The sequence below is a fragment of the Elaeis guineensis genome, chromosome 3 (genome assembly GCF_000442705.2).
Source record: "Elaeis guineensis isolate ETL-2024a chromosome 3, EG11, whole genome shotgun sequence".
Classification (NCBI taxonomy): Eukaryota; Viridiplantae; Streptophyta; class Magnoliopsida; order Arecales; family Arecaceae; genus Elaeis; species Elaeis guineensis.
The window spans coordinates 107,436,166-107,463,753 of NC_025995.2; the positions used below are offsets into that span (position 1 = coordinate 107,436,166).

The 27,588-nt window shown below is 36.4% G+C and overlaps 1 protein-coding gene across 1 annotated transcript; it reads left to right on the plus strand.

Annotated features, from left to right (window-relative positions):
- Positions 1–901: 901 nt before the first annotated feature.
- Positions 902–20,215, plus strand: LOC105041105 (protein VAC14 homolog). Its single transcript, XM_010917911.4, has 20 exons — positions 902–1,451; positions 1,571–1,684; positions 1,837–1,902; positions 6,844–6,933; positions 7,074–7,193; positions 7,291–7,319; positions 7,419–7,561; positions 7,652–7,746; positions 8,025–8,111; positions 8,300–8,407; positions 8,518–8,609; positions 8,839–8,920; positions 11,747–11,812; positions 14,177–14,292; positions 14,472–14,592; positions 14,674–14,835; positions 14,922–15,050; positions 17,431–17,499; positions 19,335–19,610; positions 19,754–20,215. Exons 1-20 carry the CDS (start codon positions 1,362–1,364, stop codon positions 19,856–19,858), a joined length of 2,160 nt encoding a protein of 719 aa, XP_010916213.1. The 5' UTR covers positions 902–1,361; the 3' UTR covers positions 19,859–20,215.
- Positions 20,216–27,588: the final 7,373 nt, after the last annotated feature.

A 27,588-nucleotide genomic window follows, 5' to 3' on the forward strand; every position in this document is an offset into this window, starting at 1 on the left:
TTAAAATACTGCATGCATTCCCATGCCATAACATGGAATGAAAGTTTGAAGACCTGTTACGAAAGAGGCCAATATATATATATATATATATGGCAAGCTAGCAAATATTCTTTTCAAAAAGAACACCATGATAAAAGGGGGAGTCCCCACTCACCTCTTCTAGTAATTTCATATTTGATCTCATCTCATTCAATGTCACGTAAGGTAAAAAAAAAAAAAAAAAATAAAAAAAAAAAAAAATAAATATATATATATATATATATATATATATATATATATATATATATATATATATATATATATATATATATTTAAAAGAAGTGTCAGAAGAGTTAGGGAGGAAGGTGGCATTAGATATAAGGGACATTTTGAAGTAGCCACGTGAGGCTTAGATCAATGCCTTCAATATCAGGATGTTTGTGACAGATTTTATAGGGATTCGAAAACGTCAAAAATGTTGAGCTTTTAATTTCATCATCCAATGTCATGCATTGATTGCCCACCCTGTCCTCCTCCCTTGCGAAGAGGATGGCGTATTTATTTTCACCCGTACCAAAATTTCTATGAAGCTTCCTTGCAAACATTCCTTACTCTGCAACTCACTACCCAAACTACCCCTCACATATGCCACCGAAACAAGCGAACCTTTCGCAGAATTTGACATTCTCTTCAGGGCATCTCCGTCCAGACGAAAATGTTGGACCTCGTAATCAACGGTTCAAGGAGGTAGGACTAAATCGTAAATCATCCCTCGAACGGTCGAGCCGCCCAACCAGCCCCACAAACGCTCCAGCTAACCATCGTTTCCCACACGCATTTCCCCATCACTCGCGTTTCCCTGGTTCAGAATATAGCAAACGCCCCCGCTTGCTTAAATTCATATTTGGATTCGTTTCTCTATAGAAGGAGGTTCTTGGTTTTTGAAAAAGTTCAGTAGCTTTTATGCAAGAAGTCCCGTCGATTACACCGCGGGGCTGTTACTTCCGCTTGCAACGGTGAACGAAGACCAGCGACGTGAGAGAGAAAAAGAAAGAAATTTGCGAAACATACGAAGAATTTGAGAGAGAAAAACGGAAAGAGGTCTTCGAGCTTTCGCTCCATCGTCTCCTCCGCCCCCTGCCAAGAACTTTGGCGCAGGGCTAGGGTTAGGGTTTCTGAGTTCCCTCCGGGGTTCTGGGTTTCCTCGTCGATTCCTTTTCCCGCGATCTCGCGTTGCCCTCGGGCTGAGGTGCTCCGGCGGTTTCCAGCGCTCGATCTGACGGGATTGGGTGCGGCGATGTCCCGATTCGAGGAGGAGGTCCGGAGGCGCCGCTTGGTTACGATTCTCGACAGATAGCCCAGGGATCTCCCGCCCCGGCGACATGGCCGACCCTCTGTCCATAATCCCAGCGTCCGTACTCAGGAACCTCGCGGATAAGCTCTACGAGAAGCGGAAGAATGCAGCCCTTGAGGTACCCGCGCACCCTCCATCCGGATCTTCCTACCAGCTCTCGATCTTCATATATCTCTCTATCTTTTTTTGGGTTGGTTGTTTCTGTCATGAACTTGGGAATAAAATAATCGAAAACAGATAGAAGGTATCGTGAAGCAACTGGCGCTTGCTGGAGAGCATGACAAGATAGCCGCTGTGATCAATCTGTTGACCACAGAATTCACGTATTCCCCACAGGCGAACCATAGGAAGGTCTGTTAGATGATGGAATTGTTGGAATATGAACTTCAATTTTGTTGAAATTAGTCCTTTTTTTTTTGTTCCAAGTTTGGAAATTTCTAAGTTTGTTGGTTCTTGCTGTCGTATCTTGTAATCCAATTGATACTGTATAATTTTTTTTGCAGGGTGGGCTAATAGGACTTGCAGCAGCTACAGTTGGTTTGACAACAGAAGCTTCGCAGCATCTTGAGGTGAGTAATAAGAAAAAGTTGATGAAACATGCCGTACATATGATGTCACTTCTTTCTTATGCTCTAGGATACCTGGATCATGCTGATCACCCATGCTAGCTGGAAGGATTTTGAATTATTCCAAGAAGCTGATATAGAAAATATATTCTACTGTACATGTGAAGCTGCGGGCATGCATTGATGCACTCAAAAAAAAAAATTGACATCGAGCAGATAAAACTTTAGTTTTTTTTTTATGCTTCTTTTTTTTGAGATATTTGGTAATTGTTCACATATATGTTGAATTCTCAAGTGATAAATCTATGGTCCAAAGCGATATTAAAATTGCATGCTACAGTTTTTGAGGAGGTCCTAAATATCAGAATTGCTCCATCCAAACTGACATGGGTAAAAATAACGAGCAACAAAGATTCAAAGCTTTTGACTTTGAGTGTGAAGTGTATAATTAATGCATCATATTTTAATTAAAATACTTGGGTACAAAATGAAGAGGAATACAAGGTCACGAATAACATGAGATGGAGCTATCCCCCATTTTCATGTGGAATGGCATTCTCTATGTCCGCATCTCGGTCCATTTCCTGACTCGTTCCATGTGAGTGTCGGGATAGTGTCCCATCCCAACACTTGGGATGGTGGAATGCTTCGCTGCCCCATCGGTATTTAAAACCTTAGAGGACTATATAGGCAAAAATACCCATCAATGGAAAAAACGACAAAAAGGATCAATGCAAGAATGCTAGGGGTGCAAATGAGTTGAGCCAAGCCAAGAAGTAGTAAGTTGCCTAGCTCAACTCGCTATATAAAAGGGCTGACCAAGCTTACCTTGATCTCCAGAAAGTTTAACAAAAGCTGCTCAAGCTTGGGTCATAAGAGATTTGATCTAAGGTTCTTATTGACTCAAGCTTAGCCTCCATTTATGTTAACAAGCCTTTTGACATCCACTTTCAATGCTTGGTTTGTCTATGAACTAAGCTTTAGAATTTGTTTGAGCTCAACTCATTTCCTAGCTCAACAAAGCCCAAATAAGTCTACTAGTGAGCTGATACCAAGTTGTTCATGAACAATATGAATTGTTTGAAGCCTAAAGAGCATATGGTTATACCTCATGTTATCTTCATTTACTACACCGAACGCTATGGGTTTTATAACTAATTTCTTAGTGCTAATGCAATGTGGTACCTAAGCCCTTTTCTTTTGAAATAAACTTAAAAGACGAGCATGATGGATCTTTCCCATGCTCGACACAAAATGACAATTACATAAATAAAAACATTTCTCCGATGAGATCACTAATTTGACATATTACCTAATTAGGTCATTAGAAGTCTTGTTTAGCTTTTGTTAATAAAAATTACTTTAAAGAACTAAATTGCAAACTCTTTATTTTGAGATTTACCAGACTAGGTGAAATATCTGAATTTCCTTTTTTCATAGTTATAATTTACCAAAATGGAAAAAATCTAGCACCCTATTTATGATATTTTCTTTTATTACATTGATTGTGTATTGAACTGTTGATGAACTTTGGTTTTCGTTGCGATGATTTGAAGATGGTATAAGTGTTTTGTTGTGACCAAATCATCGTATTTGGGTCCAAAAAAATTTTCATTCCAACATGGATGCAACAATGACTCAACAATAGGCTCGTCATATGAAAGATGGTTATAATATTCAATGCCTTTGATCTTGATTGTCAACTTGATAACTTACCATCCTAGGAATCATCAAGTGGATTTCTAATGTCCTTAATTACAATTAGTTGTTCCTACTCTATGGATAAATTATGAGGCTTGATGCAATGGTAAGATTGCTCTATTATGTCCTGGATGTCACGGGTTTGGAACATGAAAAAAGCTTCTCCGCACACGAGGTTTAGGCTGTGTACATCTAACCCTCTCTAGACTTGGTAAGGGTAGTAGCCTTGGCATTAGGTTGTCCTTTAGTTTGTGGATCTTTGGTCAATTCTTTTTACAAATCCATGTATGAGTTTGTAATGGATGGTTCCTCTGACTTCCAAGTTTGTTAATCCACTTGCCATCATCTTTTGTTTATCCGTCTTGTATGTTGCTAGGTTTATCTTTGAACAATCAAAAAATCCTTGACTTTTGGTTTTTCCTTCTAGATTGGGTCTTCATCTATTGGGTTATGAGTTATAGCGATCATATTTGTGATGACGGGTTATCATTACTTTTATTTGTAGTCTCAAGCATTTGACACCAGATTATCTGCATTTTGTCCCATGTCTGCGTGAAAATCTCTCTTCATTTATAGCCTATACCTAGGTGGAGGAAGATCAAAGCATTGAGCTATTCAATCTAATGTGAAAAAGGAGTTTTTTTTTCTTTTGTTTTTTGTGGAATTAGCAATTCCATTTCTTTTAGAAAGATCTTCTCTTTAGGCAAGCAAATATATATAGCATGGTTATTGGAGTCTATTTATAGCATATGTACTTCAGAGAACATTGTGGCATATGGCCTTGTGGCAAGAAGTTATCCGAGTAGCTTTTGAACTTTAGTTGACCAGATGCTTATGTGGAGGGCCATCATTTTTGGCCATGAAATGATGACTACAGGAATGATTTACTCTAGTATTAGATTGTAATCTTGTGTATACAACTATAATTTGGGTGGGAAGATTATATATATATATATATATAAGATTGATGCAACCTTTTGTATATGCCTATAATTTGGCTGGGAAGATTGATGTAATCTGGTGTATATGACTGTAATTTGGCTAGCTAGATAAAATATAGAAAAAAAATAGATGAAGATGAAGAAGGTGGAGGAAAAATGGAATGTGACATCCACTACAAGAAAAGTTTTTTTTTTTTTTTGGAAAATTCATTAATATCATTGATAGCCATAATTTGGATTCCCTTGAGCTAGAACTAAGAAAAGTCTAAAACTTTCCAAATTCAATCTAGTGACTTGGTAAAACTTATTATCATTGAGGAGTTTCTCTCTAAGAAGTAAAAACTATCCTCATTTTCAGCTTTTCAATATCTAACAAATTAGCAAATAAAAAGTCTTAGGTATAGTTTATTCAATTCCTCAAAGTTTGTTTTGTAAGTTTCTGCTGGATTTGGTAGGATCATCACAAAAGAGAGTTTAGGGGTGGGAGAGAGGGAGATGACAACAAGTTGTGATGCTACCCATACAGGGTAAAAAGACCTCAGGAGGTCTTTTTTCAGTAGCGTGGGGATTGACACTAATGACCCCTCTTCTCTATCTCTGACTCCCTCTGGGATGATCTCACTAGATCTGGTGGGAGCTTCCCAAAACACACACTAAGGACTCGTTTGGTTGACGGGAAGTGGAGGGGGGAAGAGATACTTCCTGGGAAGTGAAGAAAGAGTCTTTTGTTTGGTTGAAGTTTTAAGAGGAAAGAGAGTGAAAAAAGTACTTCCCATGGGAAGTCACTTCCCACATTTCATGGGAAGTGAAAACCCATGAGGGAGGTGGGTTTTGGCATTTTCCGTGATATGGGAAGTGGTAGTACCTTTTTCTTTCCTAAAATATCCTTTTAAGATCCATAGTTAAAATTTAGTAAAATATCAATGGATGGTTAGAATGAAATACTGAATAGTAATATAATATTATATTAATATTATTCTAATATTTATATAAATATAATATTAATATTTATTATATTTTAATATTATTTTAATATTTATATTAATATAATATTTTTATTAATATTAATATAATATTTATATTAATATAATATTATATTTATATCTATATTAATAAATTTATTATATTAAAATATTTATATTATATTAATATAATATTAATATATTAGTATTATATTAACACAATAAATTATTATGGTCTAATGTTATATTATAATATATTAATATTATATTTATATTAATATAAATATAATATTAATATTTATATAAAGTTTATGAGTAAAAATGTATGGTTTTATATCTACTAAGGATATAATAGGTATTTTACACAATTTTTTTAAGAAAATAAGTGCTCATCCAAATATAAGCTACTTTATAATAAGTCATCTTCCCATGGTCAACCAAACATATCAAAATCATATTCTTTGGAAGTAACTTTCTAAGAAGTTACTTTTCAGGAAGTTACTTCATGAGAAGAAAAGTTCTTACCACGAACCAAATGAGTCCTAATGGTTTTGATGCTTGCAAGAAAGAAAATAACCATTATCGAGTGATGCTTTTTAAATGTGTTTAGATGGAATACCTCGGAATTCTATTGAGTTCTATAGTTCAAGCAATGTAAGAAAAAGTATAACTGCAAATGTATCTAAAAAATGTAAATTATGGATGTACACACACACACACACACGCACACAAACAATGTGCCATCAATTGGGCAAAACAGTAAATACATGTAAATAATGAAAATGAGAGATCAGGAAGGATGGGCAACTTATTTAACATGTATGAAGATCTGTTATAATTGGAAGTTTATCAATCTTTATCTAAAACATGTAAATTATGGATGTGTATGTATATTTATAAACAATGTGCTTTCAATTGGGCAAAACAGCAAATTCATGTAAATAATGAAAATGAGAGATCGGGAGGGTTGGACCACTTATTGTTCATGTATGAAGATCTGATAATAGGAAGTTTATCATTCTGCCTTTGGAAAGAGGGGCATAAAAGAAACCGTAATAGTGGGCAAAGATATATTTTTTCGATTATTACTTGTTCTTTTCTGATTTATCAAACTTACATCACAAAAAGGATTTTTGGTTACATTGGTTCAAATAAATATGACAAGTAGGAGTCATTTTGTAAGTTGTGTGCATGTTGTTTGATACAAAGATAATATCTATTCTCCCTTTTCTGATTTATCATGCCCTTTTACTTAATCTAATTCAGATTTTGTGTGTAATCTTTGATTTCTATATGGAAGATTTTTTTACAATACATCTTTTCTTGTACTTAATTCTCAGCAAATTGTACCACCTGTGCTTAATTCCTTTCTCGACCCAGACAGCAGAGTTCGATACTATGCTTGTGAAGCATTATATAACATAGCAAAGGTAAGTATGGGCCTATTGACTGTGATGGCTTTGAATTTATTACTACTGTTAGAAGAATAGTGTATTCTTCATGCTATTTGGGACCTTAATCCTCTCTCTCTCACTCTCTCACTCTCTCACTATCTGTCTATATCTCTTAGGTTGTAAGAGGAGATTTCATCATATTTTTCAATAAGATATTTGATGCACTTTGCAAGCTCTCGGCAGACTCGGATGCGAGTGTGCAGAGTGCTGCTCATCTCCTAGACAGGCTTGTAAAGGTAAGATATTAATTTGATTTTTTTCCATAAGAAAACATGTCAAGCTTTTTTTTTTTTTTTTTGTTCTAGTTGTAGTTTAATTGAATATGATAACCAGGATATTGTAACCGAGAGTGATCAATTCAGGTGCACCATCTGGCCCTAGTTGTTTAAATTTTAAATAATGAATGCCTGTTTCTAAATATGTCATTACATGACCATATCATCTTCTTTATGTATTTAAAGCATAGAAGAATTTATACCACTTTTGAGAGAGCGCATGAATGTACTCAACCCTTATGTACGCCAATTTCTGGTGGGATGGATCACTGTATTGGATAGTGTTCCAGATATTGATATGCTTGGTTTCCTTCCAGATTTTCTTGATGGTAATTTTCTGAAGTAAGAAATATCCATTCAAATTATTTGCGCTCCTACCTTTTGAACAAAATCTTACACCAATGATTCATCCTTCGCAGGATTGTTCAACATGTTAAGTGATTCCAGTCATGAAATACGTCAACAAGCGGATTGTGCACTTTCTGAATTTCTGCAAGAAATTAAGAATTCTCCAGTAAGGCTTCTGTTCTCTAGATGAAAGGTGGTTTGTGAGGCATTTTTTCACAGAAGTAGATCGGAAGTTTCTTATGATTGATCCTTTTCCTCTATAGCTATATTCAGACATCAACTTATTTCCTATATATATATTTTTTTAAGATTTCTGTAGATGCTGTTTCTTTATCAAAAGATAAATTATCTGGAGCAATATTACTTAGTTGATCAAGCTCTAAAAGTACAAGATATGGTTAAATTGCCTCTTAATTTCTAATTTGACATGTGCATGTTATGAAGAATGTGGACTATGGTCGTATGGCTGAAATATTGGTACAGAGGGCAGGTTCGTCTGATGAATTTACTCGGTTGACAGCTATCACATGGGTAAGGCTAAGTTCCTCTTAGAGTTGTAGCAGTCATGCTATGTTTTTTGAATTCTAGTTTCTTGACTAATGGTGATAGTTTCTCAACTATTATGACATAAAATTTCTTCTAACATTTTCCCCTTTATCTTGTTACCTATTATTGGTATCAGGATAGATAATTTACATTTTGCCTATTTAATGATGCAGATTAATGAATTTGTAAAACTTGGTGGAGACCAGCTTGTTCCCTACTATGCAGATATTCTCGGAGCTATATTGCCTTGCATATCTGATAAAGAGGAGAAGATTAGAGTGGTAAAATTACTTCTTTATTTGTTGCAATTGCAGTCAACAGTTTCTTGTTTTGTTTTGTTTTGTTTTTTTTTTTTAAATTTAAAAAAATCAAACTTTTATATTGTGCTCAGGTTGCTCGTGAAACCAATGAAGAGCTTCGTGCCATTCGAGCTGATCCGGCTGAGGGATTTGATATAGGAGCCATCCTCTCTATTGCAAGGAGGTGCATTTTTTTGTCACCTGGGAAACAGCTAGGTTTAAAGGTTACTTATGCCTCTATAATTCATGTGTTAATATACCCCCTTGTGCCTTTAAATGAGCAACAGGAGAAAGCTGTGCAGGAAGTGTTTCTTGTATTGTACTATTACATGTTTTTGGGGCAATAATCATTTTAAACAAAATGGACTAGCCATTTTATGATCATGTGATAGTTGTCATGGTTTTCCTATCAGAGAATTAACTAATGAATGGGAGGCTACTCGAATTGAAGCATTGCATTGGATCGCAACTCTTTTAGCCCGGCATCGAGCTGAGGTAATTCAGTAATTGGTTATTTAAAGAATTTATATGAAAAAAATTTATGTGTGTATGCAAGTGGTATAAATTTTTAGGGTTTCTTATGTTATTCTTCTAGTTATTGTGATTGATTGCCACTTGTATGCTTAACTAAGGAGGAATGATTTTTGAATTTCTTTGTATTTGCAATGGAAACTCCACACATACTCATTTACTTTGCAGGTCATAATCTGTGAGTATTGTTTTTAACCCTTTTGCTTGTTCATATTTTAACGGGAAATGCTAGCACCATCTGATTTCAATGAAAATGTTATAGTTGTGTGAATCCTAATATTATGCAGAGAAGGTACTTCAAACCTATGTTATATGGACTTTGCATATAAGTGTTTATGCATCCATGTGTTGAATCCTTCTAGTCTTTAAAAATTTCTTCTTATGGTTCACGTGTTGTATGAATACCTATTTCTAAATGTTGGGTGTGTGTTTTAGGGTATACCGAAGGGTTTGCATAATAGAGCAAATAATGATATACTCAACTACTGCACCATTTGAAGAAGAGATCCGCTCTGTTTATGCAGCGCTGCATAAGAACCGCAAGGCCGACTGTCCAAACTAAGTAAAATATTGGGCCTTTATAATGGCTTTTATTTAGAAAGGAGAAGGAAAATTTACTTGGATAGTATTTGGTGCCACATACAAATTGCTAGAGAAGTTTGCAAGAGTGAAATAACAAGGTTTTTTCTAAAAGGGAAGATGAGTTGTTGAAGGAACTCTTTAGAAACATTAAAAGAAACAACATTAAATCCACTCTTTTACTTTGATCTGAGGAGGTGACACTTGCATTACAAGGATTTGATATAAGCTGCTCCCCCCCCTTCCCTTCCCTCCATTTCATACATTGTTACCTTTTTGTTGATAGGATTATCAAGATCCGTGTCATGCTTGATTGCTTTCATCTCTCTATCTCTCCCCCCCCTCTCTCTCTCACTCATGTGGGCTGTTTAATTTAATGAAATTTGTCGCAAGAGAGATGCATTCATTTCTGTGTACATTGGCTAGGAGGGTTTGTTTTCAAGAATGGATTTAACACAAGCACGTCTGGTGTGGGGGAAACTAAAATATTTCTGTAGCTGATCATATCCACTCATTCACCTCTACATACTCGAGAGAAGAAGATGATTCGGATGGACAGTCAATTGCGTTTTCTAAAGCTTGAGTTTGAATTGACACTAATTATATTCATATCTTAAATGCTACCTAAGTAGATTCTCCTTGCTTGCTTGTCAATGCTAATGTGCCCTTCTCTCTAACTTCTTTTTCACCCTCTATATAAATTATTCAGTAAAATTTTATTGACATGCTAGAGTTAGAGCACATTCCCTGGACAACAGCTTGCAATGTTCCAACTTCCCAATGCCTCCAGAATGAGTTATATCAACTAAAATTACAAGGACAGTGTTCTCTTAGTTTCTAATTTTGGGAATAAACCAAGCCGATCCTAAATAATTGTGTTGTAATTTAGATCAGTTTAACAATGAATTTCTACACCTTTCATAAATCATATTGGTTATAATTCTGTGAAAGTTGAAACAAAAAAAATAGTGCGTCGAATTTTTCCCCTAATTGATGATATATTTATCCGTTTATGACTTGAGGCTTGATTGTAATGGAGTATTGCAAATGCTAATTTGTTAGGCATCAAGGAATTAAAGCTAACAATGTGGTTATTGTGAGTTTATTAAAGATTTCAACAAGGGAGTGATGTTGAGCTCAAAAAGGTAGTTGCAGTGAGACTTGTAAGTTTTTAATCATAGTGAGATGAAAAGATAAGAGATTGTGCCGTCTTATCTTTTTAGACTTGTTATAGATGTGCCATATAGTGTTATTCAAGAGCAATGTGATATCTAATTAATTTATATGCTGAGAATAACAATGGACTCCTTGGATTTAAGTGAGAAACATTTAGAATTTATAATTTTACACAAATCAGAATTAGTGCAAATTAAATGGAATACATCGATAGTAAAAAAAAAAAAATTAAGGCCACGTGTGATTAGTGACAAAAAGAGGTAACTAAGTTGATTTTGCTTTATCATGCAGTTATATTTAGGCACTATTCATGTGGTACTAAATGGTCTAAACTCTAAAACTCTAAACTTGTGCTTCTGATGGTTGCTTAATGATAGTTTAGTTCCATTTTGCTGGTGGGACTGGGTTGGTTCGGGCTCTAGATCTTTTGGATTCTTTAGAATTAGTTTGGTTGGTCGCCCTTGTGCCGTTTCTTATTTTTCTTTAATTTTTTCTGTCACCTAACATTTTGATCCTGGTTTGATTTTTTTCACTCCAAGTCAGGTCTGATCTGGTCATTTCTGGATTTGCTTTGATTTGGGTCATGTTAACCTGGTCCTTTATAGCTCTTGTTTTGCCAAACTTTTCATTATACAGTAATAACTGTGAGATCGTGAATGCCTGTCACGTATGCAGTCACACTTATGTACATTACATCATTAATATTGTTACCATGTAGGCATGTGTTTATTTTCATGTCATGCATGCACATGTGCATGAATTTATGTTCTTGCGGATGCTTGTCAGCTTGTCTCATATAAAGTGCAATGCTCTTTCTATATTTTGTGCATTTCAGTTGCCAACACCCGTATTCATGTGGATGTGTTGGTGGTTATGCTGGTGAATTTGCATACTCTTGTGGTCATATCAGTAAATTTGCATGTGCAATGGCTTTTTTTATGTCTTTAATCCAGTCCACTTACTATACTGCCTTTGTACCTATTCTGTTATTTGAACTTTGTTCTTCTAAGTGATTCATGACTTTATATGGAACAGGTTATTTCATATTTGAATGAAATCTTTGGTTCCCTTCTAAGTGCACTTTCAGATCCTTCTGATGAGGTAAATATCTTGAAGATACTCTTGTTCAATTTCATTAACATTCCTTTTGAGTGCTGCTTGTTTGTCAGAAACAAGATAACACATCATTCATGTAATCATTTATGAATAAGGAGCCAGAAATACTTGTATACCAGTATGTAACCTATGCGATGTGTGGGGTACAGTTTTCTCTCCTTTTTCCAACTGTTCTTGAAGTACAATATAGCAGTGTGATTAATTATAATGAGTAAAAGACTTCAATAGCCAAGTTTCTTTTGCACATTAAACAACTAACTTTAATGATGACCAAGCAGAAACTCCCGTTATTAATACAGACTTCACTAATATCAGTATCTATACAGTGAATGGAGAACTACGCAGAGGCTGAGCCTTCATGGAAAAACTCGTTGCTAACACTGGCATCACTAATATTGGTCCTGTGCGATGCACGGGGTATGGTTTTTCTCCTTTTTTCCAATGATTCTTTAAATGTGATATGATAATATAGCAAATTATAAGGCTTCAATAGCTAAATTTCTGTTGCACATTAAGCAATGAATTTTAATAATGGCTGAGTAGAAACTCCCATCAAATATCTAAACTGTATAATAATATCAATTTAGATAAGCATAATATCTATCTATTCTAGCTAGATAATATTCTCAAGAGTATCAATTATACTTATATTAATTATATAAGTATTGTTGATACTTACTATGTATAATACTAGGATATTCAATTATCTATGATAATTTATACTCATTTATCATTAAATGGACAGATAATATGATACTCACTTATAACATATATCTGTTAGTAAGTGATTGTTAGAGGCCTAACTTCCTCTTCTATCAGCTATTAGCCAAAATAAAGAACTGTTTTAGTAACATTATTAATACAGACATCTATGTAACGAATGAAGAGCTCAGCGTAAGATGAGCCTTCATTTTAATGTGTATAAATAGATAAATAGAATGAATATAAGAGCCCTACTTATTATCTAAAATGAAGAACTATAGTAATGACATTTTTAATACAGGCATCACATGGTGAATGGAGAGCTCGGCACAAGCTAAGCCTCCATTTTAGATATATATAATAGATTCTTTGCAATGTCATGCTTGCTTCATTTATTTATATTATGTTTTGCATGCAACTTATATGTGTATGTTGTTTTTAACCGCAAGTGAAGCTGGCATTGCACCTATATTGTATCATTTCTGAACACTTTTTCCCTGTATCTCTGAATGCTAAACCTTTGTTAAGTTCTGTCACATATAGTAACAAAATTGGTGAAGTTGATGCAGAATTTTGATGCACTTTAGTATAATCATATGAACTGTCTGGAGTGTTATTTTCTCTTTTCTTACTTTTTCTGGTGTTTCTGTTGTTAAGAAATCCATGAGCCGTGAACTTTTGTTAGTGTTCCTCTGTTTGTTGCTGGGCTGTTTTTTTCTGTTAAGTGTGAGCTTTTTAATTATGCCGCTTGATGCTGAATCCTTCCACTGCTTTTTACTTACAATTAGCTATTAAGTGACAGCAATAAAAATGCCTTCAGTATGATCCTAAAAAGTTCATTTCTCATCTTTTAGACTGCAAAATTCTTTGACTTTGGTTTCCTTCGTGGTTTTTGAATTTAAATTAGACTACTACTGGTTCATTATTTTTTGCATGAATAATGTAGAAATTAAAAATAGCGGGAGTACTATTTTAGCTAAAATAAGTTGTCTACTGGATTTGCATGAGTGCGTTGACATTTGTGAAAGATGCCTGATGCCATTTTTGCTTGCACACTGAGCTGTATTGCTACAATTTGTCCAAGATGTGAGTGAGACCTTTAGTTTCTTTTTGGTATTGATATCCTCTTAATTTGTTGGTGCTGTTCTAATACTCCTTTACTACAGTATTGTGTTTGTGTATATTTATGGTCAGTACCCAGTAGGTCTTTAGTCCCTCAACCCTCATCAGTATTGTGTAAAATTTAAAACCATCGTGTGCACTGGCTTCATAACAGTATAGTTGACTGCAAGGTTTAAAGTGTTGGTCCATGCTGGATTGTTCTACGTGTGCTGCGGGACCAATTGCAGGGTATCATCCTTTGCCACCCCTCGTTGGCTCGTTCCAGTTTGGTTGGGTTGGCTTGGTACCAAGCAAAATAATCCATCTTTATTTTTATTTTTTTATTTTTATTTTGGCATGTCATGGAATCTGCTGTGCCGACCACTGGCTGGGAACAGGCCTGCTGTTGGCATTTAAATCCTTCATTGACTGTTCATCTTTCTACAGCATGATTCCAAATCTCCATTACAAGTTGAAACTTTTCATGTGATTGTTGCTGCTTCACTGCTAATCAATCAAAATTTTCCTGCATATTCTTATTTGCAGGTGGTTCTGTTGGTGCTAGAAGTGCATGCATGCATAGCAAAAGATGACCAACACTTCCGTCATCTTGTTATTTATCTAGTCCATAACTTTCGAAATGATCGGATGCTCCTTGAAAAGTATGGTTTGTTTCACTTTTCTTGTATCATCTATATCTGTGACTGCACTGGGATTTCTTTTGTCCAATTCCTTAAGAAATGGAATCAAAACTGTCACACCTCTACTGGAATAAAAAAAATATGGAATGTATAACTTGCAAAATGTACCAATTACAAATTTTTATTTGTTACATTTTCAGGCGTGGTGCTTTGATAGTACGTCGACTTTGTGTTCTTTTGGATGCGGAACGGGTTTTCCGGGAGTTTTCTACAATTCTAGAGGGTGAAGATGACTTGGATTTTGCATCCACTATGGTTCAGGTTTTCTTTATTTCGGAGATCAATAACTATCTTTCTCTTCAAAGAAAAGAGAAAATTAACCTTGGTAATTTAATGTTTCAGGCCTTGAATTTGATTTTACTCACATCAGTGGAATTGGCTGAGCTACGAGCTCTACTAAAGCAATCATTGGTGAACTCTTCTGGCAAAGACTTATTTGTTTCTTTGTATTCTTCTTGGTGCCATTCGTCAATGGCAACAATAAGTTTGTGTCTGCTAGCCCAGGTGAGCATATATTGCCATGGGCTGTTCTGCGTCTTGCCTGAATTCTTATAGTTAAATTTCTGACTTTGTGCTTTCTTTCACCAAAGGCATACCATCATGCCAGTTCTGTAATTCAGTCACTGGGAGAAGAAGACATAAATGTGAAGTTCTTGGTGCAGCTGGACAAGTTGATCCGCTTGCTGGAGACTCCAATCTTTGCTTACCTACGATTGCAGGTATACACTCTGTAGCTGGTTTTGTATACGTTTTCGTCTCTCTTGATGAGCCAATTCCTTTTTTTCTTTTTGGGTGGAAAGTTCTTTATTTTCATGGAAGGAATTCTTCAACCTTAGCAAACTATCCTGCTTGATATGTTGACAAATCTATATCTGGACTGGATAGGCAAGAAAGAACTAAGATTTTTGAAATGTCTTTCTTGGCAAATTGGTTTTGAGACCCTACTTTTTTGGATTCTTCTCCCAGGCCATTTGCTTTTGCTGAATGGATCTTGTCCTAAGATAATCTCAGTGAACTGTAGCTTCTAGTTGTGTCAACTGATCACCATGTTTAAAAGAGGTGACAAATGTAGATCTTTCTTGTAAACTGTCTCTTGGTGTTGGTCGTGGGGCACTTGATGCATAATTTGATGAGGTCAATTTTGTGAGCCCTTGTTCCATGATGAAACATGTCCCTGATTGTCCTGTTACCACTATGGATCTTGCTGAACGGCTCTTGTCCTGAGATAATCTTGATGAACTGTAGCTTCTAGCTGCCTCAACTGATCAACATGTTTGAATGGGGCGACAAATGGATCTTTCTTGTAAATTATGTCTCTTGGTCTTTGGTTGTGAGACAACATATCTGAAAGAGGTGACATTGTGGATCTTTCTTGTAAATGGTGTCTCTTGATGCATAATTTAATGAGGTCAAGTTTGCGATCCTGTGTTCCATGATCAAACTGTCACTGAATGTCCTGTTACCACTATGGATCTTAAATAGATGTTTAGATCATGTGATATATTCTGTTGCTAGTCTCTAAGCTGGGCTCTGATTACTGGATCCTTCAATATCTTCATTTCTTTCATGATAAAGTCTTCCATGATCAGATCCCTAACCATTATATTTGCAGTAACTAGCTGTCATTTGTGAAGTTAGCAGCATATAACTCGGGTCTTTTCACATTCTTAGTTTTTGCCTCATTATCTGGTGTTTGGCATAATTTTTGATCTTTGCTGATTTTCTGAAACTGTTGTCTGTACCTTCCATCTTCCCATCAATGCAAGTGAATTTGTAACTGCTTTTTTTGCATTGTCTATTCAAGAGATTCAGAATGTGTTGTCATGGTGCTAGATCTTTTGGCATTACTACCATTTTGATGTATTCATTCCTTGTTTGGATGATATATTCATAACTGGAAAAAAAGATTTGTAAGATCAGGGCTGCTATTACTGGGTGAATCATCATCAGATCCTGATGGACCTAAAGTAAGATAGATATTGATATAACTAAACTAATTCTAAACCTTAAGCTAAATATAATGACTGGGGGGTGGGGGTTCACAGCACCTTAGGCCATGATATCCTTCAGAAGAACCTTTTTGATGCTTGCGCATCTTGAAGATGCACTTTGTTGGGTTTCCCAAATTGTATGCAACGAAGCCGAAGTGAGTGCCTGCTCAAGTTGTGATACTTGAAAGTTAGGGCTGTAACTAAATCTGAAGAGTGGGAAGATAGGGATTATGGAAATCATATCAAGTTTAGCCGCAAACAAGTTTTCTTTTTTCTTACGAATATTATTAGCTCCTTTTGTTGATTCTATTTCCTGTTCTAGCACCACTTTTCTATTTTACATCAGTGGTTGGAGTATCTTCTCTGCTGGTTCTGTATAGGCCAAGCACCAGCTCAGGGTAATGTTGGCACGCACCCAGATTGCATACTGCTGGTACCACACAATGAACCTTTTTTTCCTTTTTTAATTAATTTTTGTGGTCACTTGGGCCACCTACATGCTGGTCGGCACTGCCCCCATACAGCAGTTTATATCCTACCAGCCGGTGATCAGCAGGGGCCCATACCTCAAATTTTAAATACTTCTTTTCACACCTCTATATGTCCTTTAAAACGTCTTGTGATTATACATAACTATTATAATGGAATGAACTTTTTTACGTGCCTAAACAGGAAAATGGCGTAAATCACTAAACCTAGTATCTAAATGGAAGTATCTTAAACAAATATGCCACATTTGTGCCCATACCTTAACGTCACTAACTAAATGCTGTTCCTTCAGAAAAAAACAATCATCTTTTTTGTGCATCACTTATTCATATACTGGATTGCTTGTCTTTCATTTATCTTAAAAGATCTTTAACATTTGCTAAAAGTAATGTTTCTTAGAAAAGTCAAGATGAATTGTCTGGTGAAAGTTGCCTTGGGTAGGAAATCGATATTGAGGCATCTCTATCCTGTAACTTCTAGTTATAGTGAATCATGTCTTGATTTTAAAGCTTCCTACAACTTGTTATGTCAATTCAACAAATCTACAGATTGCCATTATTGGGTTGTTTTGAAATTTCATCCTTGATAAATTAACTGAATTTTGTTAAAAATTTTGCAGCTTCTTGAACCTGGGAAACATACATGGCTATTAAAGACTCTATATGGTCTATTGATGCTGCTACCCCAGGTACATCTGCTAGTTATTTGTCTATTAAATTTATTGGTTTTGTTTAATAATATAATTTGTTTTCTTACTATTTCTTTCCTCCAACATTACATGTTGCAAGTATCCAATTCATGAGCAGTTTCCTTCCTTTTGTAGTGTCATAAAGCTACTTTGTTTGCAAAAAGAAACATTTTCCATGTCTTTCTGAGATGAGTTCACTTGATTTATTTAGACTTGGTGAAGTATTTTATTTCCCTCCCTGTTCCAATTACTGCTAAAAAGATCATCATTTCTTTTTGGTTTCTTCTGTTTCACAAGAGGCAGTATAAACTCTTTTGCTGTGATCGGTATGCAATTCTTTTGATGTTGCTATCTTCCTTTCCTATGTCGTTTTTTACTTACCTCTCTAAGCAAGTTAGACATGATATACAACATGACATGTACTAACATTTATTCTTGCCTATAGTGGATAGACTGGCCCTGCTTTGTTTGATATTCATTAGCGTATGATCATAAGAACAGCTATCAAGACTTGCCCTGATTACTCAGGGCTTGTTTTTATGGCCTTGTTCTCTCGATATTCTTAGTGAATGCCACCTTTGATGTTACGGTAAGCTTTTCCAAATCAATCCTCATAGCTTTTGTCTGCTTTAGGTTAGGTCTTCCAGTTTCCCCTTGTTTCTCTTGATCCTAGACGTATGATTGAACACCTTTTTGGATCCTGTCATAGGTCTTTGTTGCACATATGCATACTGTCATAATTAGTTTGGCATCACACGATCCTGAATTGGTGGGAGTTTCCCCACTTCATCTCCAATATGCTTATTCATCTTACTTTTGACCATGCATCCATATGGATATCTTCATCTTTGCCAAGTTCATTCTCTTTGCTGGGATCCTTTTTATCACCCAACATGCTGAACCTTATGAGCATATCGTTACAGGCCTTATTTCATTTAATAGAATTTTCTTTTAGAGCAAATTTCATTGACCCAGCTCTGGTTCTGACAGATATTTCTTCATTTATCTCTGTTATTCTGCAAAATGTATTGAGGCTTACAAAATAGTTCATCTTGTCATATCTCTATCTATCAACTTGGATTAGAACTTTTATCATTTTCATTTCCACAGTTATGGGTCTGTTAGACTGAATTTAGGCACCTTTTTTCGAAGATCCCATAATTTCAATGTAGCGTTTAACTTTATTCCTATAAAACCATTGCATAAGTATATGAATTTATGCACTTTCTATCTAAATTTATTGCTACCTAGAATTTCGCAAAATTAGTGTAGTAACTAACTGAGATAATTATTTATTGTCAAGTCCCTGTTTCTGTTATGGAGCACAGTTTTACCATGAAATCATTTGTCTATTGGTGGTATTGAAATCCTTGACCAAGGCAACTTTATGCCAATCTAGCAAGTAGGTGGGCTTGAGACCTACCTCATTGCTTGTAGCAAAACTCTTTCCGCCAGAGATTATTAGTCTGAGCATGATAACTCTAAGATTATTGGATAACAGTTCATTAATAGTTTATTAGAAATTTTATTTAATGGAGAATATGCTTAAAGAATTGTAAATTAGGTTGTGGAGAATCAAGATACATCAAGCACAGGCTGATAGCTGAAGAATTTTGATTTCATGGAAGAAACCTGCCTAATTAATTTAATTGCGTAATTGTTTTTGCATGCTGGCTCAATGTTATTAGACGTTTAGCATGCAATCAGTTTCCTATGCTGAGAGACTCGTCATAGACTTGCAGGATATGAATATCATTATGGTCTTTCTTAGATGACTTGTCACATTTGCCTACTTGCTTGTTTCAGCTTTATGTATGCTCTTGTTATGTATGCAGCAAAGTGCGGCCTTCAAGATATTACGGACTCGATTAAAAACTGTACCTTCTTCCTCTTTCTCTAATGACCTCAAGCGTACATCATCAGGAAGTCCATGCTCCCAGATTCTCCAAATAACAGAGGACAGCAACAGAAATAAAGATGCGGCAAACATTTATAATGCAATCAACTTTCCATCTAGGCTGCAGCAATTTGAACACATGCAACACCGACATCGGATGCATGCCAAAATACAGCTGCAATCACGCAATTCGACATCCTCAACATGGTCGCAGGTTGGTTTTCCTTGTTCAGGATCTTTTCTTTCTCCATCTGTCATTAGATTAAACAAACTTCATCCATTCTCTTTATTTGCTGCTTTAAGCGTTGGGAAGCCAATTATAGCTGCTTAATAATTTGCTGGTTTGCTGATGTGCAGGAGATGCAGAGATCAGAAGAATCACGCCGACCTTCACCCCTTCCTGACTTGAGTTGTTCCCCTTCTAGATCATACTGGAGCATTCCAGGACAGTCGCAACATTGAATCGTGCCAGTTATTTTTGTCACCATGTCTGGCCATTTGGTACTGATCTCGGCATCTCAAAGGAATCTTCTGTGCAAGGCATGAGATCAGTTAATGTAAAGTTATCTATCATATTGGCTATCTGCTACATTTTGTCCTGTTGGGAAGGCATGGATTAATATGAATGGCATAAGCTGTACTCTGCGAGTTATTTTTTTTTTTAAATTTTATTAGGCAAGTTCGCTCCTCTGGTTTGGTAATTTTTTTTATGGAAGGCCACATGAGCCAGAGGGTTTGGGTGAGGAGATTCAGTTGTTTATACCGTTCAGCTGGTTCAACAATCCGAATAAAGCAGTCAGGAAATGTACATTGTAGTTAGTGATTTTGAGTTTCGGGATACTGCATGTTATTACCATAGCTTCACTGATTTATTTTTCCTATCCGAGTTGGCATTTTGTTGGTCTCTTATTTCATAACTGCGGTCGAGTTTTAGGATTATGGAGGTGGATTATCTCGAGTCATCCATGTTTACCAGGTATGCTTTTGTCAGTTGAATCAAATTATTAATTTGCCCATTCTTGATACCGCAATAAATGGCTAATAATTGAACGGAGAAGTGGCCCTCCATGCCTTTGCTGTCGTTGATGTTCTATTGGGATGTGGATTTCTTACAAAATGAAGGTCAAATTAGAAAATTTCTTAGCAGTGAAATTGAATGGTGAGTGTCATGGAGATTTCGATTTATACTAAAATTTTTACGTTAAAAGTTTGTTCTGCAAAAGGCAAGTGGTTTTTTCGTGTTCCGTTGCTTACCATTGAATGATTGGTGTGTGATGGTTTAGGTGTCAGAAAGCTTCTAACGGGCAATCCAAGTTTGAAGCTGGGAGATGATGTTACCTGAGGGGCACGCTGGACGCTATCATGTTGGAGCACGTCTCCTCTGGAGATTGAAAGGCCAGAGCAATCTTTTTTTTCTTTTGTAAAGAAAATGAAGTATAATTTTAAAATTATGATCGTCCTTTTCTGATGTGAAAAATCTGCTAGTAGTTTTTAGGAGACCTTCGATTAAAATTAGCAATCACAAAGGGGAAAAGAAGCTGACTAGAACGGACAACCTGACAATTCTTGATAATTTTCTGGCAGAAATTACCAAATCAATGACCTTAGGCATTTTATACATTTTTATTGCTCAATCAAATCTCAGTTATAATTTGAAGCCAAGTATCATTGGATGCGTGCAGAAATGGATGTCCCGCTGTGTGGATGGCTTGAGTAACTGGATTTTCGGATTTTCCTTTATGGAGGTATAGAGGATTTATGATGATCTATAGAAATGCTCCGGCTTTTTGTGAATGGCAACTCCCTTGCACGTTTGTCGGTACATCGGAGAACACCAAATATTACATCAGCCAAGTCCCAAATCGCCAAATGAGACATTTTAGACGTCACATCTATCGTTATGATTTCTAGGGTATCTAATAATGATCATGCTATCTTGCCGCCAGGATAAAAGGTAATTGTGACCGAAAAGCGGTCTCACGTGATAGTTATCCAGAAAATCTCTAATTGGGTGCCTCATACGGGATATTTGCCCTTTAATAAAAAATATAGAATGTACAGCCATAGTATATTGTCTCCACCAATGATTTTAAATCCCAACAGGATGGGATATGTCCCCACTATCCTGTCTTATTCATGTGAAGAAAATAAAAATTATAATGGGTTATGACTCTGAAACCATCTGCACCAAACAAGAAGCAGAAAAGAGAGAAAGGATGAAAAAAAATAGAAAGAAGAAAAAGTAAAGCCGATAGGAATGAAGAAGAAAGTGAAAGGGAAGAAAGAAAAAATAGATAAAGGGAAAAAAAGAAGAATGAAAAAAAAAAAGAAGAAGGAAAATTTAAAAAAAAAAAGAGAAAGAAATGAAAAAAAGAAAAAAGAGAAAAGAAAAAGGAAACAAACCAAAAAACAGGAGAAATAAGAGAATAGAAGGTATTTATTACACTTGACCAAAATGATTCTTGAGACGAGGTGGGACAATGGTAAACTGGGACTCCTGTACGATTTAAGACCTAGATTCCATCTATATGCAACATAGTTAACCAATTACCTATAACAAATTTATGAAGCATTGAGAATCATGTAAACGATTGATAATGCCTAAATAGTTAAAAAAATTACTTTGCATTCTAAAACAAGCAACTCGTAACTAGATGTCTAACTAAATCGCCATGACCCATTTTGTAAGGGCATGGCATTTACTTCGGCTATCTACCTTCTCTTCTCTTTCAATTTAAGAGGAGAACTATGGAAAGGATGACAACCACAGGTGCATCCCATGTGCTCAATTAAGCCCAATTTTATACAGAGAGAGAGAGAGAGAGAGAGGAGGGGGGAGGATTAGATTCTAAGCACATGTTCTCCATCACATCACACCATCACCCCAATGTTAGTGGCCCTCGTGACCTCATCGCAATCTTTTCTCTAACCAAAATTGTCCCGAAATGCTTGAGACTCTGCTACACTAACTTCCTGCAGCTGCATGATCAGGTGCAGGACTAGAAAGATTAAACTCATTTTTGATTAGAAGTGATCAAAAACTAGATTAAAATATATTCCTATATATACAAAAATGTAAAAGTCCTATCATTTCTGAGGGGGTGTGTGTCTTTTTTTTTTTTTTTTCCTGTAATATCGTGCTTAAGATAACTAAGTCAATTAATTGACACCATTTTCTTGCTCCAGATCGATGTCCTTATCCTTGCATCTGTAAATTATATAATGTAAAAGTTTGGAGCTTCTAAAGCAATGAAGTAATCAAAAGCATCTCTAATTATATAATTCGAGTTTGGAGCTCCTAAACCAGTGAAGTAATCGAAAATATATGCAAAATAATCAAGTTGGCCAGGTTATGCCACGAGATAAGGCGGTCAAAAATATAGAATATTGGCGCGTAATCTTGCATCGATTGATGGTAAGCTGGAAGCTCGAAAGCTCATCCTTTTGCTTGCTTGTTTTCTACCCATAAAAAATTTTAAATAAGTTTAGTCATGCAAGAGTCCTGAAACAGTATTTTGTTATGCTTATATAATATTAAAAATCCTAACGGTAAATTTTTTGAAGAAAGTAAGGGTAAGTTTTGATTAATTAATTCAAATGATGATTTTATAGTAGAACCCAAGGTTCGTGAACCACGATCCGAGATTCAGAAAAAACCAAGGCGGCGGGGTTTTTCCTGCAGAAGGGCTCTGCGCGCTACGTTGTCGCGATGTCTGATGGGTATGTGGCCCCGCCCGCCGAGGGAGGAACGGGTCGTCGGTGTCAGCGTAGAATTGCGACCCCGAAGCCCGTTGAAGCGTCTTTTAAGGTGCATTTTGACGTAGGGGCCACGTGAAGGTCAAAGTCAATTTTTTTTTTTAAGGAATAAATTTCTTTTCGGATCTGTTTGAGTGAAAGAAATCTAAGAAACGTTTGATTTTCTATTTACTTGGTTTGCTCGGTGCCCTTTTTTTTTTTTTGGTGTGTGAAAAAAATGAATCTTTATTTTTTAGCTTTTTTTTTTTTTTTTTTTTTGAAGGATGAGGAATTAAATTCTCCAGTTAAGGCAAATGGAAACTATTTTCTATTTCTTTAATTTCTTATGCAAAACAAACAAATAAGAAAACAAAATAAACAAAAATCTTCATGGAAGAATAAGTTTTCCGGGCCTTTGTTCTTTTTCCTTTTTTCTAGTTTTTTTTTTAAATTGTTACTAAATAAAGGTTGCACTTGAATGAATGAAGCTCTGGGGATATGATAGTCCTATTCCTGTAGCCTAGGTAGGCGGAGGATGTTTATACAATGTATTTCTAGCATAATGATCAAGTACCATGCAATATAGTAGGGTGGGTTGGTTAAAATATAAAGGAGATCAGTTGATCTAGATCTAGCTTATACTTGGCAAATATCACCTATAAACAGATTGGAGACCTTGTGGAGTAGGCCTTGTTTATTATTGACCTTGAACATTTGACCATGTCTAAGTTCTTGAATACCTATTTGCATCATTTTCCTATTCCTCGCTGGCACCTTATTAACTGAGATAAATGTAGAATCAAAATCATCTATTATAGAACCTAGCTAGCATTATTAATTAACCAACATGAAAGTAGTCTCACATATCTTACTTGTTTTTTTTTTTTTTTTCAAAGGTATTATTATATATGGTATAAATAAGTAGTCATGCTTTTTTTCTGAAATAATTTCTTTCCCCCTTCATTTTCTTTCTTGGGTGTGCCATGATTATGGTTTCTTTTTGAAAGGATTTTGTATTATAGTGTTGTTGTTGTTAAAACACATTTTAGTAGGTTTGGACCTATTTTTACTTACATTATTGACATGTACAACCACATAAATATAATGATCATTATATATAGGATTTTCTATATATATATACATGGGACAGAGTTGTCCCAATTTTTTCATGGAATGGGATACGTCACCGTCCTGTCCTGTCCCGACACTTAGAACAAAAGATGTTTTAAGACGTCCCGATCGGGACGTTAAAATGCTAGCGGGACGGCCTGTCCCAATACATAGGATGCTATCCTCTCTCAATATCCGAGATATTCTGCTGGGATCTGAATCTGATACGTTCATACATGTATCTATGTATATATTATCACATATACTTACATTTTTTTTGTAATTTTTCTCCATCATTACTATATTTTTCTATATAAGAACACATAAAAGAGGGTAAAAAAATGAATAATATATGATAACTGATACATTATATGGCTTATCTCTTCATCCATGCTATGAACGTTAGTATCATCAATAATACAAGGTGTGGATTCATTGGTAGGGAATGACCTTCTCAAACTTGATTCTTGTCAAAAGTTATTTGAAATCTTGTTACGAATTAGATGAAGATAACACCACGCCATATGCATGTAAGTTTGGATGAAATACTTTTAGCTGGCTGCAACATATACATCCTTTACTCAAACTCAAAACTCTCTGGTAGGTTACTGTTGGGTGGATGTCTGGCTATGACACCACCTCCCAAGATCCTTTCAGTACCATGCGATATAGCAGGAAGAAAGAAGAAACAAAACAAAAAGAAAAACAATCAAAATACGTGGATCAGCCACAAAAGGACTCGCCTCCATGGAACATGCAAACTTCATTATGAAAAAGAAAATTTTACAAGAGGAGACCTCACCCTCAACCCTTGTACACCCAATTCTCTCTCACTAGAAGTTTCCCTTACAAAAGCGCTCTCTCTCTTGGAAGACCCCCTGAACCCTGAAGTGCCTGGCGACCGCTGTCCAGGAGCCTCCTGCTCTTTCTCTCTCAGCGCTTCCACCTCTCTCTCTCCTCTCGAATTCGTACGGCTCTGTACGGCGAGAAAACCCGAACCACACCTCTCTCTGTTGTCACAGGCCCTTTTAAAGGCTTAAGCGGGGTTTAAAACCTAATTAGATTAGGTTTAAGAGTCCTAAACAAGCCAAATCAACCTCCTGAACCGTCGGATCGTCACCGAAAACTCCCTGAGCCGTCCGATCGCGATCGATCCACGGAATAGTGTCGTAGACCGTGAGAAACGCTAGGGAAACGCATATGCGGTCCACAGGCCCATCCGTGGACCGCCCGGTCCACGGTGGATCGGAGAACAGGCCAGGCAGGCCGCTTGGGCCTGGGCCGGCTCGCTCCCGCGCGCGGGCCCGCACGCGCCTGGGCCGCGGGCCTGGGTCGCGCGTCCCGCACGCCGCCGCCCGCCAGCAGCTGCCGGCGGTCCTCCACCGCCTTGGATCTCGTGCCGACTTCAAAAGCTCGTATCTCCTTCATCCGAGCTCCGTTTCGGATGATCTTGATCTCGTTGGACTCCATTTTTCGCCGCGAACCTCACTGTGGGCTCAATGTGGGCTGAATCTCAAGGCGTCAAATCCTAACAGTTACTAAGGCTTTACTTTGGATGCCACCCATATCCGCACTACGTGCATTACATGTGTAAGACTCTTGATAGTAGAAAAGGAAAAAAATGGCAAACTTTTTTTTTTTTCTAATTATCCAACACCATGCGACTGAATATGCTTAAATTCCATTTCTCAAAACACCGATACTATCAATACCTGGCCTAAAAACACTTTTTGGAAGGAGAATCAAATGCCAGAACAGAGGAAATGATACTTAACAACAACCATGCAAATTCAACTATTACTCTAAGAAATAATGTGGCTTGTCCTTAAATTTCCTTTCGAAAAGAGTGAAAGATAAATGTATTGATACTCTTTCTACAAGCGCCCTAATGGCACCTTCACCACAAAATCAAAATAAAAATCTGTAACTATTTTTACAAACCCTGCTCTTAAATCTTGAAGAATATTTTATATGTAGGCTCTGATAACACTGAAATTTGTTGTCGATCTTGATTTAGAAAGAATTGGAGTCAGAAAGGGGTTCACATTTCAGATTATAAAGCCAAAAATTGTTTGAACATTGATAAATGTAGGTGGATTGGAGAAATTGCAAGGTGCAACGCTATCAGCTTGGGGATGGGGAGCAGCCAAGGTGACAGATTGCATGTTTTGCCATGGAACGTATTCATGGGCCACTACGACTTGCATCCAACATGTAAAATATTGTGTTTGCAACCAGTAGGCCATCCATATTTCTACTATAACAACCTCAAAAGAACCAATCCATGAACAAGTCGTGCCTACTTTTATAGCATGATGAGGAGGAGGGTGGCATCAAATACGCCTTTCTGTTGCGCATTATTACTTCCTGCTAGGGTTTCATATTAGGTTCTAATTTTTCTATGATGGCCATTCTCGGCCAAAAGTTGTTCAAATTGAAAGTTTGATTTTGATGAAGAAAATCAAGCGACCAAGCGGGAGTAATTCCTTGAGATTTTCATGTCAATGTAGATGCGATGCTATTGTTGTGTATGCAATAAAACAATCCCAAGCCAACACCTTCACCAACCCTTCTTTTTTTTTTTCAAAAAAAAAAAAAAAAAAATAATGCATGGGAAATTGTAAATCCTTTTATTATAGGACATCAAAAATAGAAAATAATTATGATGGAAAAAATCCAATTCACACACGCTCTCTCTCCTCCTCTAACTGGATCCAGCTTCGTATTTATCTAATTCAGAGATGGGATAAGAGCAGTGTATCAATTCAACCATCCATGGAAGGAAGAGAGAGAGGATTAAACTTGATACGAGAGAGAGAGAGAGAGGATGAAACTTGTAAGTATTCATGTTAACACAAAGATGTGTGCCTCCCCGGTTGGCAAGAACTAAACCGGTTCAGGCGGTGAAGGAAACCGGTGCTTGCCTCCTGCTTCCGATCCCTCTCCTCTATTAAATTATTTTCTATTGTTAACTGTATTTTAAACAAATACCAATAACCGAATCCCGCCAATCATGAAGCGCCACGTCGCCCACAGTCGACGCAATTTTAACGGAGAGAAGCCTTCCATTTTCTCCCGCTTGCTTATCCCTCGCTTTTTTTCTATTTTATTTGCCCGGCCGACGGAGATGTGGTAAACGGAGAATTCTCTCCATTTGCTGAGTTGAAGAAAGATTTTTATTGTTTTTGTTTTTCGTTTTTTGAATTTGAGATGTCGATAAACCACTCACCGTATCCACATTGGCACCACCACCCCTGCTATATAAACAAACGATACTCTGTTCTGTTGTTAGCATCTCTGACACAGGGGATGATCTGTTTCTTCTTCTTCTTCTCCTCGTAGAAGCC

Excerpts from the sequence above, each read along its gene's own strand:
- LOC105041105 (XM_010917911.4), top strand. The coding sequence starts at position 1,362 with ATGGCCGACCCTCTGTCCATAATCCCAGCGTCCGTACTCAGGAACCTC. Across the intron at positions 6,934-7,073 it reads CATTATATAACATAGCAAAG|GTTGTAAGAGGAGATTTCAT; the intron begins GTAAGTATGGGC and ends TATATCTCTTAG. Across the intron at positions 14,293-14,471 it reads GATCGGATGCTCCTTGAAAA|GCGTGGTGCTTTGATAGTAC; the intron begins GTATGGTTTGTT and ends TTACATTTTCAG.